The 20,349-nt window shown below is 40.5% G+C and overlaps 1 protein-coding gene across 2 annotated transcripts; it reads left to right on the forward strand.

The window, feature by feature from the left end:
- The first annotated feature begins 72 nt into the window (after window positions 1-72).
- On the forward strand, window positions 73-18,107 carry sfpq (splicing factor proline/glutamine-rich). 2 transcript variants are annotated; one of them, XR_013580027.1, is made up of 11 exons: window positions 73-804; window positions 2,055-2,356; window positions 2,762-2,857; window positions 3,114-3,310; window positions 3,773-3,857; window positions 4,061-4,175; window positions 5,884-5,920; window positions 7,006-7,151; window positions 16,529-16,582; window positions 17,227-17,366; window positions 18,015-18,107. XR_013580027.1 is itself a non-coding variant. In XM_078566977.1 (9 exons), exons 1-9 carry the CDS (start codon window positions 211-213, stop codon window positions 9,797-9,799), a joined length of 1,707 nt encoding a protein of 568 aa, XP_078423103.1. In that variant the 5' UTR covers window positions 73-210; the 3' UTR covers window positions 9,800-10,189. The 2 variants fall into 2 exon arrangements, 1 of the variants encoding a protein (XP_078423103.1); XM_078566977.1 differs by lacking the exons at window positions 16,529-16,582; window positions 17,227-17,366; window positions 18,015-18,107 and adding an exon at window positions 9,665-10,189.
- Window positions 18,108-20,349: the final 2,242 nt, after the last annotated feature.

Genomic DNA, 20,349 nt, shown 5'->3' on the forward strand with positions numbered 1-20,349 from the left:
TGTCATGTGATTCCTACAGCCAGCCAGTCCGCTGGACGGAGAGGCGGGACGCCGGAGCGGTATATAAAGCGACAGCGCCCGCCCCAGCTCCCACCCGGCGCCATTTTGTGCACTTCACCACGTTGACCTTTGCAGTCGGTTTAACCGGGACAAAAGGAAAAACCCAACAGCGGGGGGAAAAAAAAACAAAAACAAATCCCCAGGAATAAGATGTCTCGGGATCGCTTCAGGAACCGTACCGGATTTCAGAGGAGGGGCGGCATGAGCCCTCCGTTCCGGGGAGGCGGCAGTGGCGGCAACCGCAATAACGCTCCTAACCGTCCGAACGGAGCGGGAAACCCGGCCGACGCCCTCAAACAGCAGCCGGCGGCCTCGGCCCCCAACCAGGTGCCCGCAACGCAGCAGACCCCGCCTCAGAAATCGCAGGCCTCGCAGAAATCCGGGGAGCCGGACAAGAAGAACGGCGAGGCGGCGGCCTCTCAGGCGGGCCGGGGCGGCGGCGGCGGCGAGGGTAAGCAGCCGCAGCCGCAAGGGAGTGCGGCCGGGGCCTCGGAGGGCCCGGGCAGCCGGGGGCAGCAGCAGCGCGACGCCAAGGAGCTGGAGAGCGAGCAGGCGGTGCTGCGGGCCCAGCTCTCGCTGCTCCGGAAGCCGGGCGAGAAGACCTACACGCAGCGCTGCCGCCTCTTCGTCGGCAACCTGCCGGCCGACATCACCGAGGACGACTTCAAGCGCCTCTTCGAGAAATATGGCGACCCCGGCGAGGTTTTCATCAACAAAGGCAAAGGATTCGGCTTCATCCGCCTGGTGAGTCGAGCGAGCGGCTTCCCCTAGCGGCCGGGGTTGGAACCGCCGCGGCGCGACCCCGAACTCGGGAGCGCACGTGCGCGCCTCGCCCACTCTCTTTCTCTCTCTCTCCCCCCCCCCCACCCCCCGGCGCGTGCACGCAACATGAGCGCGCGCCGCCCTGTCAAGCATTGTCTTAACATCGGGCGCAGCGCGGCCGTTCTTTTCTCCCCCCCCCCCCCCATTACCTGTAGCCAATGCCCCACATCCACCTGGCCTGCCTTCTCCTAACCTGCCGCACAATATTCACTTAAAGGCAAAATACTGCCGGTGCCTGGGATCTGAGACGAAAGCGCTTGGGAAAACTCAGCAGGTCGGGCAGCGCCTGTGGAGAGGGAAATAGTTAATATGTCGATAAGAGCAAAACACTGCGGATGTTGGAAATCTGAAACGGAAATGTCTGACCGCATCTGTGGAGAGAGAGAGAAACGAAGCTAACGTTTCGAGCCCTTATGGCCCTTCTTCAGAGCCATGCAGACTCAAAACGTTAACTTTTGTTTTTCTCTCTCCAAGGAGGCTGTCAGACCTGCTGAGTTAATATTCCGAGTCCAAATTTGGCTTTTTGGAGTTTTCATGGCAGAAGATTGTCGTTGCCACCATGGAGCTGGCAGTGCCCCTGCCTCAATTGTCTTTGACAGGAATTTGAGTGGGAAGGGAAAAATATGCACATATCAGCGTCTTTAGAATTGTGACGGCACAGGAGGCCATTCAGCCTATGGTATCTATGGCCACTCCCCTGCCCCCTCATGTCCTTACACACTGCTTTTCAGATATTTAGAAAATGTAGAAAAGAAATTACGGCACAGGAGGCCACTCTGCCCATCGTGCCTGCGCTGGCTGAGAAACAGGCCACTCCATTTTCCAGCACTTGGTCTGACTTCAGCTGCATATCCAGACACCTTTAAAATGAGTTGAGGGTTTCTGCCTCTACAACCCTTTCAGGCTGTGAGTTGCCTTTATTTTAAGCTTATTTGATTTCCTACTGTCACCCTATGGTTCTGTATGCTTTTCAGTAATTCTCTATTCAGAGAATAGAACGTTTTATTTTAAAATAAACCTGTTAAGTGTACCAAAGCTACTTTCCTGTTTAAATTTAATGCTGGACGATATGTTGAATTGGCTTTCCTTTGGTTGAACAAAAACAGATTTGCTTGTCAAAAACAAGTGGGTGGAATGAGCTGTTTTCATATGCTTTTTCTTTTCTCTCAAAGGAAAGCAGAACTTTGGCTGAAATAGCCAAAGCTGAACTTGACGATACACCCATGAGGGGTCGGCCTCTTCGCATCCGTTTTGCCACACACTCTGCAGCTCTGACTGTTCGCAATCTCTCTCCCTATGTCTCAAATGAACTGCTTGAGGAAGCCTTTTCTCAGTTTGGTCAGGTGGAGAGGGCTATTGTGATAGTAGATGATCGTGGCAGATCAACAGGCAAAGGCATAGTTGAATTTGCAACAAAGCCAGCTGCAAGAAAGGCTCTTGAGCGATGCAACGACGGAGTATTCCTTTTAACTGCGTAAGCAATAGTCTCTCTTATATTGTCTTGTGTCAGTGATTTGTTAAGCAGCTAAAATGTAACTCAGCCTAAAGTAAAATTCCTTGTCTTGTCTCAAATTAAGTGTGGTCATATCGAATTCTTCCCCAAATTAAGTAGAATTATTGTACCATTGACAGCCACAACTTTTTAAAGAAAAATACATGTAGTACCTGTGCAACAAATATTAATTTGTGATATTTAATATGCACTGTAGTTGTATTTAAATATTTTTATTTTTGTTGGAAAGCTTTGGATTTTGTTACACTGGAATGGTTTGACTGTGTTTTGTACCAGTTGGTAGCTGAGTCTCCTGTAGGTACATATTGCAAGAGGTGGCAAGTTGGGTTGTTCATTTTTCTCATTAAAAGCTGATTTGTCTTGTAGGTCTCCAAGGCCTGTAATTGTGGAGCCAATGGAACAATATGATGATGAGGACGGCCTTCCAGAGAAGCTTGCTCAGAGGAATCCAATGTATCAAAAGTGAGTTTTATTATTATTTTGCTTTTCAGTGTGGGGCAATTTATAAGCGATTGATCTTTGTAATTGGCTTAGAACTGGTATTCAAGTCTAAAGCTGATTTGCAGTGGAAATTGATCATAATTCCCCAGTTTGCAGATCTGCATGAATAATTTACTGTGAATTGAGACTTCAGAATCTATGGCAAATAGAATGAATTATGATTCAATTGAATATTGATAAATGTTGTATGTTAATGAACCATATACTTATTCTGTAGGGAAAGGGAACATCCGCCTCGTTTTGCCCAGCATGGAACATTTGAGTTTGAGTATTCCCAACGATGGAAGTCTCTTGATGAAATGGAAAAACAACAAAGGGATCAAGTGGAAAAGAACATGAGAGAGGCCAGAGATAAGCTGGAAAATGAAATGGAAGATGCATATCATGAGCACCAAGCAATGCTGCTGAGGCAGGGTAAGTTGGTAGGAGGAAATCATTAAATAATGCTACAACCTGAGTTTAATCATGGTATTAAAATGAAACATGATATTTCTGATACCACAAGCTAACTGTGCATAAGTGAGGTAAATTAAACATTGATTCATATTAATTAAGCAGATGACACCCTGTTGGAAATATAGCAGGTTATTAGCTTGCAATTAGACAGACTTTGTAAGAATTTCCTGTTAGGAGTCCTATCTTACTGTTAGGAAGCGATCCTGAGTTCTTGACTTGCTGATCCTACATTTCCTACTGTTTGCCAAGGGTGGGGAAATCGGGTGTGGCGGGGAAAACAGTTGGTGAACAGCACAAGTGTGCTGAACGCATTATATTGTGGTGTGAATGTACAATATAATTTGCTGCTCAGTGCTTCATCAATGCAGGTTAATGGATTTTTAGTTTAAGGTTTCAAGAAACTTGTAAACTTTTATGCAGATCTTATGCGACGCCAAGAAGAGCTTCGTCGCATGGAGGAGCTTCACAGCCAAGAGGTTCAGAAGCGTAAGCAATTAGAGTTAAGGTAAGAGTTCTATTTGAATGCCTGTGGTTTCATATGGAATTGTGATACTGCTTAGTTAATTTTGAAATTTGTGAGATCTACTTCTGAAGTCATTGATATCTTGCTGCCAGCTGCTGTTTAGCTTGGATTACTGTCCTGTCATTGAAATTTTCCAAGTTTCTTTATAAACTATCAAATTAACTCTTTTCAACTAAATCTACTAGGCAAGAAGAAGAGCGCCGTAGAAGGGAGGAGGAAATGCTGATGCGGCAGCGGGAAAAGGAGGAAATGATGAGGCGCCAGAGGGAGGAGAACTTCCGAATGGGATACATGGATCCAGTGAGTTTTTATTAAATGACACACTACAGTTATTTGTGCTTATCCAGTCTGCGCTCTCGGGCCCTTGAAGTGATGGGCAGTAGAGTTCTGCAATCTCCACTTGTAGAATCTTCTTTGGCAGTCCCTGGAATTGAGGATGACTTGCTTCCACTCCAGTTCGATGGGTTCTGAAATGTCTGGTAAGTCTAATGTGCAGACTCTGCCATATTCATGGCAGGTGGTGCTTGAGGCATTGGATAGATGGGTTGCTTGGAGGTTTGTGCACTCCCTTTGACACCTCTGCACATTACCAGTGAAGTGCCTCTGGGTTCAATGCCTTCCCAACTGAAGCTTCTCCATTTTGGTCATTCATAAGCCAGGGACTTGGGTATGTATGACTTCTTAGATGCTTTGAGGAGATCCCCAGTGTTGTTGCTATCCTCCTGGGAGTCCACTGCCGTGCCCAAGTTCCAGTAGAACCCAACAGTAGTTACTTAGTGTTTGGTATTGAGTTCTGCAATCTCCACTTGTAGAATCTTGAATGACATGTCCTATTTAGCAAAGCTGATTTTGAGTGATTAGCTGGGCAAGTTGACTTGGGAGAGGATGCTGCTGTTGAACCACCTTTTCTGCCACTGGATCTGGAGGATATTGTGAAGGCGCAGCAGGTGTACTTTTCCAGTAAGTCAGTAGCCTGCTGTAGGTCGTCCAAACCTCTGAAGCAAAGGGAAATGAAGTGGGAGGAGACACTACTGTACAGTAAACCGTGATCTTGGTTTCTGGTTTGAGATCGTGGTCCCCAAATACACTTAAGTCAACCAAAAACTGAGCTGGCACATTAGAAGTGATGTTGATATTTGTCATTTGTCTGCCTTTGTGAGGAGGCTCCTTAAATATGAAAAATGGTTCATGTTTTCCAGGATCTTCTTATTGATCTTAAATTGATGGGGGTGGAGGGGGATGTGTTTCATTATGGGAGCTGATTAGAAGAGGAACTTAATTTTCAGGTGTTTAGTGATTAAGTAGCAACTGGAGTAACTGGTCATGTCTGAACACCAAAGTGATGGTGAGTCTTCATGTGGATGCTAAATTTGCAGATCTTTTGCTGTTAAATATCCTGTGGGCTGCTACTAAGGAGTGCATTAATCCATTTTCCCCTTCTAGTACCATCTGATATTTATATATTATATTAAATATTTAATTATCCTCCACTCAATTGCATGCTGCATTTTTTGATAATCCATTATGATTGGGTAGCTAAGTTGGTCACTGCATACTGTTGACAGTGCCTAATTTCACAAGGGGAGCCCTTTTGCAATCCACTCAATTTTCAAGAACTGTCTCTCCATGCCTAATGTGTGTCCATTCATAAAATAGCTAAAATGGGACATATCTCTCAATTGATAGTTTTGGACAGATGTTCTGGATGGCTTTCATTTTTTTTAATTCGGTACAATTTTGTGGGTGTTTATCATGAATAGTCATCTGAAACTAGTTTTATGGTGTTCGGAGAAAGATTTACAGTTGCTTATATTACCTAACCATTGTTTTTTTTTAATTCTCTTTTCTGCAATAGTTGGCATCAACTCTTGGGACAGCCCTCAAATGTCCTGATGTCAGATTGGGGATTGAACTTGATTTTGTCAGCTGCTCATGTTGAACTATTAATTCAAACTGACATGTTGAATGTTTGCACTGCTATTCATTGTTGAATTTTATTTCTCTTCAGAGAGAGCGTGAAATGCGCATGGCTGGAGGAATGGCAGGTAAGAGGCAAATAATTTCGCTCTTGGGTTTATGAGTATCTTAAACCATGAATAACTATCATAACCTATAATTTTTAAGTGTTATGTTTGAGATGCAACTCTAAATTCAGGAATCAGGCCACTAATTCTCGAGGTTTTACATTAAACTAAATGAAACATACATATACACATGGCTACAAATTACTATCATAACTTATCCCAAAATAATCTCCATTAAGGCAACAGCAACCCATAGACTTAACCAGACAGCAGGCAAAGCATTTTCACTGTATGATTTCAAAATGAGGTTCTTTTCACTTGATCTTACATTGCCTCTGCTCTGCACGCCTAATAACTGCTGAAGTTGTACTTGCCACCACTGATTTGAATGTTAATTCTCATTGTATCAACAACCTCTGAACTAAACATCTCTAACAATAAAACCCCTTTCGTAGTAATTTTATTAGCAGTATAAACATAGCTGCTAGGGAGGTGTCAGTTTTCAGCCCACTCCTTGAATACTCTCTTCAAAAAATGCAAATGCACTCTACCTCCTGTTTACATCTCAAAACTAGTACATATCAAAGCACCCAGACTAGTTGACTTTAATCCAATTAAGACACCCACAGACTAAGCCTCTATTTTTCTTTCAAAATATTTTCCAAAATGTTATATGCATTAAAAGCTCCATGACACCTGTCTCTTAAATACTGCTTTAGAGGTTTATAGGGGAAGTATTTGGATGAAAGTTTGTTGGTAACTTTCATATCTGTCCAATATGAGGTTATGTCATGCATTTCTTCACACTGCAACTTGTTATATAATTTTGATTGACTTGATGATCATGAGGGCCTGTTAACCTGATGTCTGCCATTCAGCAGATTTTCCAGCTAAGTGAGGTGATGCGTGTAAAATGCTTTGATTAGCTAGATGTATATAAACACAAGGGCATATCTATTGCTGAGCAGCTTTCTTATTGCAGACTGGTTATCTATTCCAGTGCTTGTTTTGATGCAGACCAGGAAGTTCAAGCAAATCACATGCCTGTTCCATCATTGCCTTCACTGCCTTACTCACAAGCTTTAATACATGATTTTAAATTTCAGAACAGTATGCTGCTACAAACCAAAGCTTCCCACCAATGGCAGCGATGGGTTATGAAGGTCACAGTGCAATGAACAGCCCTGGAGGACCAAGTGCAATGACTGGACAGATGATGGGCAGCAGTGGAAACACCACCGACATAGCAGGGGTAAAGTGTACTGTGGTTAGGAGTGAATGCTTGGATGTGTGGTTTGGTTGTAAAGTGAAATGAATGTGGTTGACTGGTATGAAGGAGGGGGGCTGGAGGAGAGAACTGTAACAATAGTGTACAGTGATTTGTAAAAGCTTGAGCTAAAGGACCATTGGGTGGGGAAACTTTCAGCAGAATTGTCGTTATTGGAACAAGTACAAAATGGCAAACTGCAGAGGCAGCTTGATAAAGGCTGCCATAGGAAGCAAAAGCATTTCAGTCTGGACTGTGTAGCAGGATTCAGTTTAAGCAGTTCGTTGTGACATGTCAATCTGATAGTCATTGCAGATACTGAGACTAATCAGACGTTTTACGTCTTTCCATCTGATCACTTGTGGTCGGTCTGTCATATCACTCCTGAAGTCTAGTTGTGTCAACACTTGTTACAATATAGTCGTCACAAGTTTATAAGTGCTCCAGTGAAATGATAAAGAACGTGCATATACTGCAACAATTTGCAAAATTGCATGTTGTCAAACTGTTGTAATAACTACTTGCTTATCTAACCTGGTTTGCCAGCCAAAATGACATGTTTTATTTGCCATCTCAGTGCAGGTGACAGTTTGTGCTTGGACAGGCATGCTGAGAGGCAGGTTGGATTTATAGGAAAAAATTGATGGGTTAATCTTAACTTCCCCAAACTATGGGGTTGGCAACAACTGGACTACTTGCATCTATATCAAGATTGAAACTCTAGAATCACTTCTGATTGTAGTCAATGGGTACTTCAGAGATTGAAAGTACTAAAAATGTTTGCAACGATACAGATAGGTTTGATTGTTTGATGCTAGTCAAACCCATTCACAAGTTAGGTTTCTGTTCTATAGGAAATTGAAGTAAAATTCCAGTTTCCTTACCCAAGGCTGGCATTTGTAGCTGCTAGTATCAACTAAACCTGGAACAGTGTTCATATATTTACAATAAGCAGTGTTTTCATCAAAATAAGTGAGGCAGTATTGTAATTACAGTAACTCTATTCTAAATTGCAGATATCCTTCCAATTGAGATGGGCAGCTGCATAGTCTTGCATATTACAGCACGAGAGCTGGTTGTCCCATTGCACCTGTGCTAGTCGAGCTGTTCAACTAGCTATCTAATCTTTCTCTACAATCTTCTGTTGGGTCCAGTACAGTGCAAAGATGTGGTTAATTTGAAATTCTGTTTACTGTTTGGAAAACCTTTTAGGTGGCAAGAGGGGAGGGAGGTGAAAACAAGTTGCTTTGTTATCCTTAACAATCGCTAGATTAAAGTTTTATTTTAAAAAAAACACAGATCCTGAAGTGTTCTTGAGATTCTGAATGGGATAATCAGAATTTGACTAGCTAACCAGTGCTACCATGTTAATACTTTTGAGACTTGCTTTAAAATCCTCTTGTGACAGTATTTGTCAGCCTTATTTGGGCTGACAAATGAGCCACAATGAAAGTTGCTCCTTGGAGTGAAGTGAGGGAGGGATTGAGTGCCCTCCCTTAGCACAGCAGTGTGCCATTGGTCATGGCAAACCCACTTGCCCACCCTCAACTTTGAGGTGTATTGTGCAAGTGGTAATGAGTTAGGCATTTTAAACTGAAAATTGAGGAAAATGTCCTGTTAATTTTCATGCACTTAATGGGTGTAATGTTTTGCAGAAGTATACATTTTACCCAGTTAAACTTGAATGGTAATGCTGATCCAGTGTTGTAGTACTTGTGCTGTACTCTAATTGTAAATTTTAGTTTGCCTACTAGAATAGGATATTTCAGTGTAGTCAAGTTTCTACTAATTATTTTAAACTAACATACTCTAAAAGTAAACCACTTTCAAAGATTGACTTTCCAATAAGAGGTGGAAAACTTATTCTTGGCCCACCATGCTTTAGTGGTGGAAGTTGCTTAAAGTTTTGTTCTGACAAAACTATTGTATCCAGCGGCTGATGATTATTTCTTTGAACTCCACAGAACATGTACTACAATACTGGCTCATTAGTCAGATTGCATTAAATGGGGAAATGGTGGGTGGGAATAAGTCAGTTACTTGTGACTTCCATTAAGGGCAGAGGCTATTTAACTTGAAGTGTTAAAGCTCTGCATCTCTGACAAACTACATGATGTGGAGATGGTAATTGTAACATAAAGGTATCTATAGATCCATATCAGACATTTGAATGCATTCCTGTGTTGGTAATGGTGGTTTGCTTGCACTACAAGCAGAATAGCCACTGTTCTTAAGTTATCACAAGTCATGGGAGGATTATACCCACCTTGGATTCCTCCATGTACCGGTCAGTAAACTAATGAACAACTTGCCCTCTTTTTTTCTTTTTATGTGCCTGGTACCTGTGGATCGCCCCATTCCTGGTTGTAATCGACGAACATTGACTGCGGATGTCTTCCCTGACCTAAATGTTACACATTTTACTCAATTTGTCACGTGCAACTTATATGGACATTGAATGCTACCATGTATGATGAACTTTAAATCTCTTCCAATAGCGTAATGACCGCTTTGGACAGGGAGCCCCAGGTCCAATGAATGCTCAACCCCCCCGTCCTATGGGGCCTACTGGGCCTAGTTTTAGTAGAGGGAGAGAAGAATATGAAGCAGGCGGAAAGAAGCCTAGATTTTAGAATTCATAGTCCTTTAGTGCATTCCAGATATAGTCTTTCATTTAGACACGAACTCTTCATTCTTGCGTTTTTAGTTGGTGGCAAAGTTGCATTTTATGCCTATTTAGATTTGTGTATTGACAAAACTTTGTAAACTGTAACAAGTCACGCTGGCACATTGTGAATGTTGAATTATGTCAAACAACAGTGATAGTGCAAATAGGCATCTTTTCCCAGTACTTCGACTGTACGCTGAAGTGCCATTAAATCTTTAGAAAGTATGCTCCATGTATTTTTTGTTCTGAATTGTTCTAGAAGCATGTTAAATTGTGTAGGCTAAATGCCTGTTTTGAAATGGTGGCATTCTGTATTTTGGTGCGTCTTTTTAAATTAAAACCCATTCATAGTGTTCATGATTTGAAATGATTTGTTTTTAACCACAAGCAAAGTCGCAGCATAGTTGTGGCAACTTGTCTGCTTCCTTAAGTGAGACCAAGTGTTGCATTTACTAACTTCTGCAAACTCTTGTGTATCACTTATCAGAGTTGTTGATTGCAATAAGGTAAGAATTCAATGGAAATGGAGTGCACTGAACACAAAACTGGCAGTCGTCATGCTTGTGTATATCTTAAGTTGTATCAATTTTTTGGCCTGAGATTTGGCACTTATTCTGATTTAAATTGAAGCTGGCCAAAATACACAACTAGTGTCTCAATTCTGTACACAATGGGAAACTAGGTCTTGTAAAAAGACTTCCTGCTTTTTTTTTTCTTTAAAACTTTGAAAAGTCTGGTCTCATTTATATCTGAATTGCCACCTAATTGGATTTTGTTAAATGGAAGCTTTATTTTGCTTTCAAAATGATTCTTGTTTTTGTGGTTTGAGTTTTGGATACAGGCTGGACTGTTTTAACATTGTATTTTGTAAGTTTTCTTTTCTTCCCAGAAGTCTTTGTGGCAGTCTGAGTCTGCAGACAAATCCAGTCTATGCTGGGGTGGGAATGAAGTTCACTGACAATGTTACTGACTTTCGCAGATTCCAATTAACTTGGAGCACGTTCCAAAATAGGTATTGGGAAGAGAGGGAAGGTTATATAGCTAGTACTTCAAAAGATGTTAAATGTGTTTTGACTGATTAATGCAAAGCGCACTTTTATTTCAAATTTGTTTCTTCCTTCTCCTTGCTCTCTTCTCAACTTATTGCAACTTTCTCGTCTGAAGATGACTCGTGCTGAGGATCTATGGTTACCAGCAGTGCCCTGTGCATCATTCCAAGTGACTTGCATGTGAACCTAGATTGTGGTGAAGTTGTTTAATCTTGGAGTCAAGCCTGGTTTCACCTGCACAATTAAGGGTTATTAGATAGTCAGGAGCCCTGGCTGACAACTTTCCTTTGCCAGCCCATGGATGCTGAACCCCCTTACAATGCCCTGTTGTTGACGGTTGGCACAGCCTAGGCATTGGATTTGAGATTCATGATCCCTGGCTCAGTACTTGGTGCATTTAAACATTGAGCCATTTGCTGCTGGACTTGGCCCATAGTGCAGGGATGTACTGCATTTTTTTGCCTTTAGATTTGCAATGGATAATATTTTTGTTACCACTTCCCTTGGATTTGGAAGGAGACTAAAGCTTTGTGAATGTAGTCAGTTTAACAGCTATATGCTGTGCTTTATCTCTTTGATTTGTGTATCGGCACTAGAGTGCCACATCTGGTTAGAGCTGAACTGTTGGGCCTCACTGGTGATGTATGCACTTCTGAACATCAATTTAGAGACTTTTATATATTTAAAACGTTCACCTTCAACTCAAATTGCAGTATTTTTCCAGAATGCATGCAATACCAAAATATGTCCCACTTGATTTAAGTGATCTATTTTCAAACTACTGAATTTCAGTCTTGGTGGGCAAAGTGGCAGTGTAAAACTATTCCACCTGTTGCTGTAAGTTCAAGTCTATTAAAACTTTGTTTTGCAATACAACAAATCTACGCAACACTGTTCAGTGACGATTGAAGTTCCTATGTTGCTTGCTACAAAATGGCATTAGTCGTCTGCCTTGAAGTACCACTGATATTGTGTGGCAGCCGTTAGCTGTAGTAAAAACAGATTCCTCCTCATCCCAGATATATGAACTTTCAAGTGGTAGGCCTGTAAACTAATGCATTGAGTCTTGTCAGATTCACAGCAAAAAACCTGGGGTGGCAGTATCCCAGTTCTAAATTGCAATATTCTGCAAATTGAGCAATAGTAATGGAAATGGTGTTTTGATGGGGCGTAGTCAATGCAGCAAAGCATGCAAAAAAACATGTACCCAGCATGTAGTTAACATACCAAGGAGTACTATCTACTTGTGTAGAATCACAGTATTTAGTGCTTGGTTTATTGCATCGACGTCAACACTAAAGCAATATTCACGGAGTCTTATCTGGACTTGGGAATCAGAAATTCTTTTTAAGTAACTTCTCTGTATAGGGTCTTTCAAGTTTTACCAGGCTGTTTTGATGTAAAACTGGGACTGTAAAAGGTGACAGAACTCCAGAACAGTTGCCTGTTTTTAAGTTCTAAATGAACTTCATATTTGAAAGATAATCCTTGAAAGATCTACAGTTAATGGTCCACAAAGCTCTCTAAACCTGATCCAGCTTGGGGCCCCAACCAATAACTTGTGAAGGTTTCACCTCGAGTTTTTGAATTGAGTTTTGGTCCTAATTTGCATTCCTGAATGGGACTGGCTGATTGGAAAATCTAATTGGAAACCAGTAGCAAGATATGGGAGATGCAGATGTGCCCAGTAGGAATGAATTTGCATCAGCATACCTGGACTACCAGAACATGACTTCTGTATCTTCTGCCTAGAGAAGCTGAACAGCTTCAATGGGTAACTGGAAACCAAGCAGTAGCATGCAGTGCCAACAATTAATTGCTGAATTAGCATTGTGATAATGGTAAGTGTTAAAACTTATTTGTGTGGGGGCTACGGGGAGGGTCGGGTGTTTGAAGGTAGCAAATTCCCCCCCCCTTTTTTTTTTACATGGTCTTGTGTGCCCATAGATGCTGTTTTCCAATGAGAGGGCAATTCACAATCATTCTTAAATTAAAGTTTAAAATCAGAGTAAGTATTGCAATCCAAGATCAGATATTCTAAATTCTGGGATGGTGGGTTTTAAAACCTGGTTAAGTGCTGATTGCCTTAATGATTTGAGCTAGGCTTAATTTTCACCTGACATTCAATATAATTTTTGTTCAAACACTACTTTGCTATATGGAATCTAGTATTTGTCCATTGAATTTGCAAATGTAGAAAAATTTGCTTTCTGGCAAAATAAGTGTGCAACTTAAATTATTTGAGGTGAGCTTGTGGGGGTTTGAATAAGCAACTGCTCTGGTTTGCTGTTTGGTATTCTTTGCAAGCTTGCAATAATTTTATTGCCATTCCCTTGGCAGAATTGCTGCATTTGAACATGGGTTCCACAATAATTCAAGTAGCTTTGGCATATTCAGCTGGAGGTGATAACCAAGGTTCCACCTTTTCAAAATCTGAAAGCGAGCTTGGTAGACTTCAGTTTTGTGGTGGTATTTGTAGCTAGAGGCTTTTGTGAACTTTTTTAAATTGGTGCACCAGTTTGGGGATCTTACCAGTACTTTAGGCTGCGCAAGCAGTGCTTGAACCATTTTTGAAATGCCCATCATATATCTTTTTAAATATCAAAATACTGTGAGCTGCCCACAGTTATTACTTCACAGAATCCTTACATTTTTAAAAATACTTCTGTTTTGAAGCTAATTAGCCAGCCCACCATCTCTTGACCTAAGTGAAGGGCTCCTTTATTTAAACATTTTTTACATATCTATGAATTTGGTTTATGGTATTGGCTAATCTGAACGCATATAAAAGGTTTAGAGGTTGCCGTTTTAAGCATGTAGGTGCTGATTTTGCAATGCCCACTAAACCTGGGCACAAATTGAAATAACTTGTCTTCCCCAGTATTCTTCAGTGGCAGTTATAACAGTTTCAGATTCTCAGGTTACATGGCAACGCATCTGAGTTACAAGCCAGCAAGCGGCGGCTGGCAGCCAATTGTGCTGCACCCTTGCAAGTAATGCCGCTCTACAGTGAATAAATACAGTCAGCTTGTCTGCAATACATTGCATTGAGGATCTGTAGTACTGCAAATGGGATTGGGCAGTAAGACCTGGAGAATAGTATTCCTGCTTGTTCTGCGGTACGCAATAAAGACTGCATACAGGTATGTACAATAACTTGTTAACAAAAATGTCTTTCAGAATTTCTTAAAGATGAGTAAAATGGTTCAGGCATCACCTTTCTGACAGTGGAATTACAGTGCAGCACTTTATATGGTTGGGCTGTTACTGGTGGATGTTGGTATCAGTGGTGTATAATGGCCCAAATGATGTACAGCTAGTATGTGCAGTTTTTGAATACTGCTGCGTCACGACATTAAGACTTCTGTGGCACCTGTGAATTGTCAACAATGGGTAGATGCGCCTTCTGTCTTGTACCTTTTTTGAGTTCAAAAAAAGCTGTTATGCGACTTAGACTGTGAATAGGAAGGTTGTAGTTTAGTTTTTTTAACTTGTCTTTATATACACTGCACTTTCAAGCTTTGCCAAGAACACCTATAAAGCAGCACAATCTATCTATATATCTATATATTGAGAATAAATGTACTATAGGCTATTTAGCACCATAGGTTATATTTGCCAAACTAAGTGGCATTCAATGTTGGGACAATTGTCTGCATTGTATAAAATGAAATGGTAACTTGGTATGCCTACTTGGATTTTGGGGATTGTGGTGGGGATTAGAAATGCTTTCACTTAATCCTGCTTGCTCTTGATGGACCTTTATCAGACTCCCTACTCCCTCGAATGCATATAACTGTTGCACGGCGATTTATTGTAATTTGGTTTGTCTACTGTAATTTTGGTACTGTCTGGAGTATAGAGGAATTACTTAGTTTTTACTTTTACTAAACCAGCTTTGTAATGACTGTAACTACCATTTAACCATGGCCATTGAGTTACTTGACCTGATATCCCTAAGACCAAACCTTGTGCACCTGCTTAAGTGTAGGAAGATATAATTATCAGAGATCGATACAGCAGACGTAAGAAACTGACTTTTACATGTGAAGATTAATAGTATAAATGTGATACACTTCCAACTGGACACCTATTTCAAGTGTATCTGGCAATCGGATGAAAAATGAAGTACAATGGAATCCTTCGGTATTTTGATAGAAACTAAATCCTTACACCAGGCTTTGTCTTAATGCCCATTTGTTTGCCTAGTCAGGCTTCTGACTGGCAGCAGTAAAAGTTCGCTTTGCATAAATATAATGGAAATGGGCCATAGCAGAATCATGTTGCTTTGGGCTTCCTTCAGCTAAATTGATCTTTATTAATTCATCAGCAAATGAAACTTGGTAATCAATTGAGAAAAATAAGATGACTTGTGTTTTCTTATCAAGACAAATGATTCGCCATCAGTATTGGATATGACAGTGGTGAAATCTCCATACACTCAAAATTGCCTAGGGAGGAGAACACTAAGGTCAACATATTAGAACATTGGTCTTGCTGGCGAGTGCTTAGTTGTTCGACTGCTTTGGATGAAATAAGCTGTAAATTTTGTTTAGACCTGGGGTGGAAGAGATGTGAAAATCATGGTGCAGGACCTGACTTTGTTCAGGTCCTCAACCATTTTAAGGTTCTTTGCCCTGCTGCAATGCTGGGATTTTGACAATTCCTTTTTAAATCTGTGTAAACTGCAGCTTGTTCCACAGGTCTGACTGCAAGATGAACTCTTGCTGCAGGTCTTGAACCTGTAATGCTTACTTTCATATTCCATTTCTGGGGAGTATACCGGCCTATTATGTCAAGTTTTAGTAATCTATAGAGTGAGCAATTAAATGCTTTTTTCTTGTGTAAATGCCATCAGTGGCTTGTCCCTGGAGCTGAAATGGTGATCTATTTCATCTTGTTTCACTGAACTTGCAAGTGGGATCTGAAACTTGGTAGCAAAGTGTCTGCACTGTATTCCATCTAAATTCTCTTGTACATGACTGCTTTTCCAGTGCAATTTGGCTCCAATTTTTGACTAGGAAGTCCCTGTTCAGAAGAGTGATGCCAGAACATAATAGGGATATGTGGTGTATGTTCTTTCAGTGTTGCAAAACAGGTTAGAATCATGTGTTCTAAGATGTGGGCATAAATTCCCTTATATGCACACATGCCTGATTAGGCATTTTTGTGCCAGCTTGGTCAACTTTAATTGGCCTGTCCAAAGCTTTAGAATTATTAATCTTAAATTTGTTTAACCTTCTCTATGCTAAGACTATTTTGCACAATGCTGTACTAGCCTAGGCAAAGCTTGGCTTAAAGCACAAATGCTTGTTTTGCATTTTTTTTCTGTAGGGCTGCCAGACTAGTCAGTAAAAGTATACTGTATTTTTCTGGCTTAACCACAAACATTTCAGTTTGGATGGATCTTACATGCCCTTAGCTCTTGCCTTCAACTTCTCCATTCTGTCCCCGTTAAAATGTTACAAGTTAGCACCACTGAGGCTGTTGGGGGTTCAGTCAGCCTTTCTATTCCAGATCTACATCTGGGATGGATTTGCATGGCAAGATTTTGTGATGTAACCTGATTGGGATGTTGTAAAGCAGTTCAGAATTGCTGTATATAGGAGCTATGAGTACTTACTAACTTGATGTATTTTCTTTAGGCATGGAAAGAGCTTGATGCATGTTGAAAAACTGTCGATGCATTAAAGATACAAGTAAGTGGCTATTTATTACCAGTTTTACACAGTGTACACCTGAAGCATTTAGGATGAATCATTTTCCTGGAAGATAAAGTAAAAATCGGCTTTTGAGTAATTAACATTTTATCATGCCGTTTCCATGTTTCTTGCTGTTACCCACTTGACCTCATTAAGATAATATTTGAGCTACAAATTTTTCATGGTCCTTAACCAAGTGACCCCCCACCCCACCCCAAAAAGTGGTATCTAGTTAGATCTCCTCCAGACAGACATTAGTCTTCCATTTCCATTTACTTGGTGTGATTTAGTATTAGATCAGCACAATTTGAGCTGTTCATGTCCCACTGGAGCAACCCTGGCCCATCCTCAAATTGGGACTCTAGCCATCCAAGTCAGATCATTGCCCATATACTGAACTGCCCTGTTCCTGGTGGTGTTACAACCATTTAGACTGTTGGCTGAAGCCATTGAATAGATAGTCAACCTCTACGTTGAACTGTAACTGCTTTCTCAGACATACAAATAAACAATACACAAATTTACCATCTGAATATGCCTGAAATATTTTCAGCTAAGTTGCCTGTTCAGCTGGGAAACATGAGTTGGGTGGTTCATCTAAGGTTAATGTTTACTAAATTGATTTTTGGTTTCATTTGCAGCTCCTGTGAAATGTGACAACCAGAATGTTTCACATCTGGTCAGTCACCAGAAGTCTCAAAATGGGATGATGGGTGCACATAAAGAATTGTGCCAAAGTTGAAGGACATGAATGGATGTCTTCAAGGATATTTCTGAACATGTAGGTCTTCTAGTTCTGTTTTATACAGTTTAATCTTGAGTTTTACTCTCATCCTTGCATTCACAATTTATACTACCAAATTGCAGATTTGAAAGTACCAACATTTAGAGTAGCTGGGTGGATATTAAATTGGGTTATCTTGAGTGGAATCATGTGGCACTAGAGTTGTGTAAACTGCTGATCTGACAAGTTATGAATGTAAGTATTTTAAACTATAAGCCTTTATTTTTGAGTTGTGCTTGCTCGTTTTAAGGGACCCTGAATATTAGCTACCATCTCTATTGTAGCAATAATTGAGTTTCTAAAACAGCCTGGGGATGCTGCTTAATGTTGGCTAAGAAGTGCTCTTAGCAAATTTCAGGTCATAGTAGAAAGCTGTGACAGCATCCAGTTGAGAATAAATGCCTATAGTGCTCATTTGCTCTGTCTGAAACACCAAGGCAGTTGTTGGCTGAAGTGGATTTATTAATGAACACATACCCAGGCCACTTACCTTTTACAGCAAGAGGTATAATAAAAATACCGTAACCCTGCAATGTCGGCATATTAGGTGATTCTTCTATAACAGGCAAATCATGTCTGCATGAAGGTGGTGGACAGATGAACAAATCCTGACAACAGACTTAATTTTTTTTTTTTTCTTCTTAGGGTCATGGATGAAGGAGAACCTGGGACGTTCAATGCCTGGAGAACTGATACAAATTCACTGTTCTATACTGAATAAAATTGATTTTGACTCAACTTGCTGTTTTTTTTTTACATTTACTAAATTAATCAAGAAAAGTCCTCATTGCTTTTCAGGTCACCTTGCCTTCTAAGGGCCAATGTTCCATCTCATGCCAGTTATGAAAAATGGAGCAAGGCCTGGAGCTACACATTGAAATTTTGATATAAAGCAGAAAATGCTGCTGGTACCTGTGAAGAGCAAAAATTAACTGCTCTCTGGCCTTATAAAACTACTGATCTACTAAGGATATTGGGGCCTAAACACCCATATGCTAGTTACCTTGGATAGATCAAGCTGTGAAGCCTCCTAATACCTTGGTCTACTGATCAAGGTTCTCATGAATGAATAGTGTTTAGTTCTAAACCTAGAGCAAATGTCCTGCTATGGGGAGAAAGGGGCTGTTCAAATTGGACTATAATTTCTTCTGTAGGGTTGGTCTAATAAATCATCATTATAAATACAAGTTTGAATTACATGTTCCTCCTTCAGGCAAAATTACTGCTTGATGAAGAAACCTATTCTGATTCTTGGTTATCCAGTGGGTATGATGTGCACTAAATGTCCAGTATGATTTTTAGGTTTAATTTTTTAAAAAGGGAGTACTAGAGCACTGCTGTTGACTTCTACAATTGCTAAAATAAAGGACAGCAATTGTTGTGGGGACCTAGTGGTAGATCATTGCTGATTCAATAATCCATGCTTGCTGGATTAGCTTTCCTAGTCATATGGTGCTGAGGCTAAAAGGGCCATCTGTTCTAGATGTTAATGGTCTAAGGAAGCTTTAATGTAAAAATCTAATCAAAATGGAAAACAAACATCTGTAAAGGAAAAGGGTTAAAAATTCCTCTAGCAGCTGCTTGGAAGTCCTCTAGCTCTTATCTATTGGGAATTGTCAAATTTTAATGAATCTGGAGTTGATGGTGCTGTATCTAGATGAGATTATCAAAGGATTGGATCTAGGACTTTATACTTTCCTGAGCCTATGGGTAATAATTTTTGATGCCTAAATTGTGACAGCTGCACAATTGCAAGGGTATATAAAATTAATACATAAAATTAGACACAATTTATTGCTGTCGCTTGGAAATTATTGAGCTGTGAATAGTTCCACAACAAATGGCTGTTTATTTTCTCTGGTACCTTGCCTGACGATGTCTTTTTCATGTTTGAGAGTAGACGTTATGTTTCATGTACAGAATGACTCTTCTGAAGAGTTATGTTACCCTCCACAGATGTTGCCAGACCTGAGCTTTTCTAGCACTTAGCAAGTAAATTGTTAATGAGATGAAAAACAAAGGATTATAGCTCATTTGTCCTTTCTTACACTGTAGTAATGGGGTAGTGGTTGACTTTTTCCCCCTAGCTGCCTCACCCCCTAGTTGAGGGTGCTGACACCAGTTAGAGCATAGCAATACTTTGTTGGCCCTTCTGTGAGTGATATCTAATTCATCTCACCCTTCTCTGTTCCCCATAATCTTACAAATGTATCCATTAAAAGTATTGAATCTGCTTCCACTACCCTTTCAGGCAGGCATTCCAGATCATAAGTGGATGTATATTTTTTCCCTCATTGTCCCTTGTCTGTTACCTTTTAAATCCCTTTCTCCTTAAACAATGAACTTCTGCCACTATAAACTCAAAAGTTTTGAACTGCCATCCAATCTCCCCATGATCTTTCTGAAGAGTAACAACAATTTCACTGGTCTCCAAATTAATTGAATTCTCATAACTGGTATCATTTTAGTAAAGGTGCACCCTCACTAAGGCCTAAACAGCTTCCCTAAAGTATGATGGCCAGAATTGGACACTAATTCAGCTAGGATCTAACCATTATGTTAACTTTGGCATAACTATCTTCTTGTTCTCTCTGCCTCTTTTAAGTCTTTTTATAAAGTTTTCTCAATTTATTCTGCCTTTTAAAGGTATGTGCATGTACACCCCAGCTATCTGTTCCTGTACCTTCCCCTTCCAAATTATACCATTTGGTACGTATTGTCTTGTTATGGCACAGCTGATGGTAAGTGCCGAGTTGTTGAAATCCCAAAAGGAAACTTAAAACAACTGCCACAGCTTGTTTTTGATTTGTATAAATTTCAAGAGTGCTTTGAATTCAGTAGTAATAAGACCACCAAGTCTTCTAGGTTTTTCCAAAATAGATTAAATATTTATTAATGATTTTAAACGTATATAATCTACAAATTACTGCTATGATATCTTAAAAATCCCCTATACTTAATCTGGCTCCCAGTTACACTT

The sequence above is a fragment of the Cetorhinus maximus genome, chromosome 21 (assembly GCF_964194155.1).
Source record: "Cetorhinus maximus chromosome 21, sCetMax3.hap1.1, whole genome shotgun sequence".
NCBI classification, from domain to species: domain Eukaryota; kingdom Metazoa; phylum Chordata; class Chondrichthyes; order Lamniformes; family Cetorhinidae; genus Cetorhinus; species Cetorhinus maximus.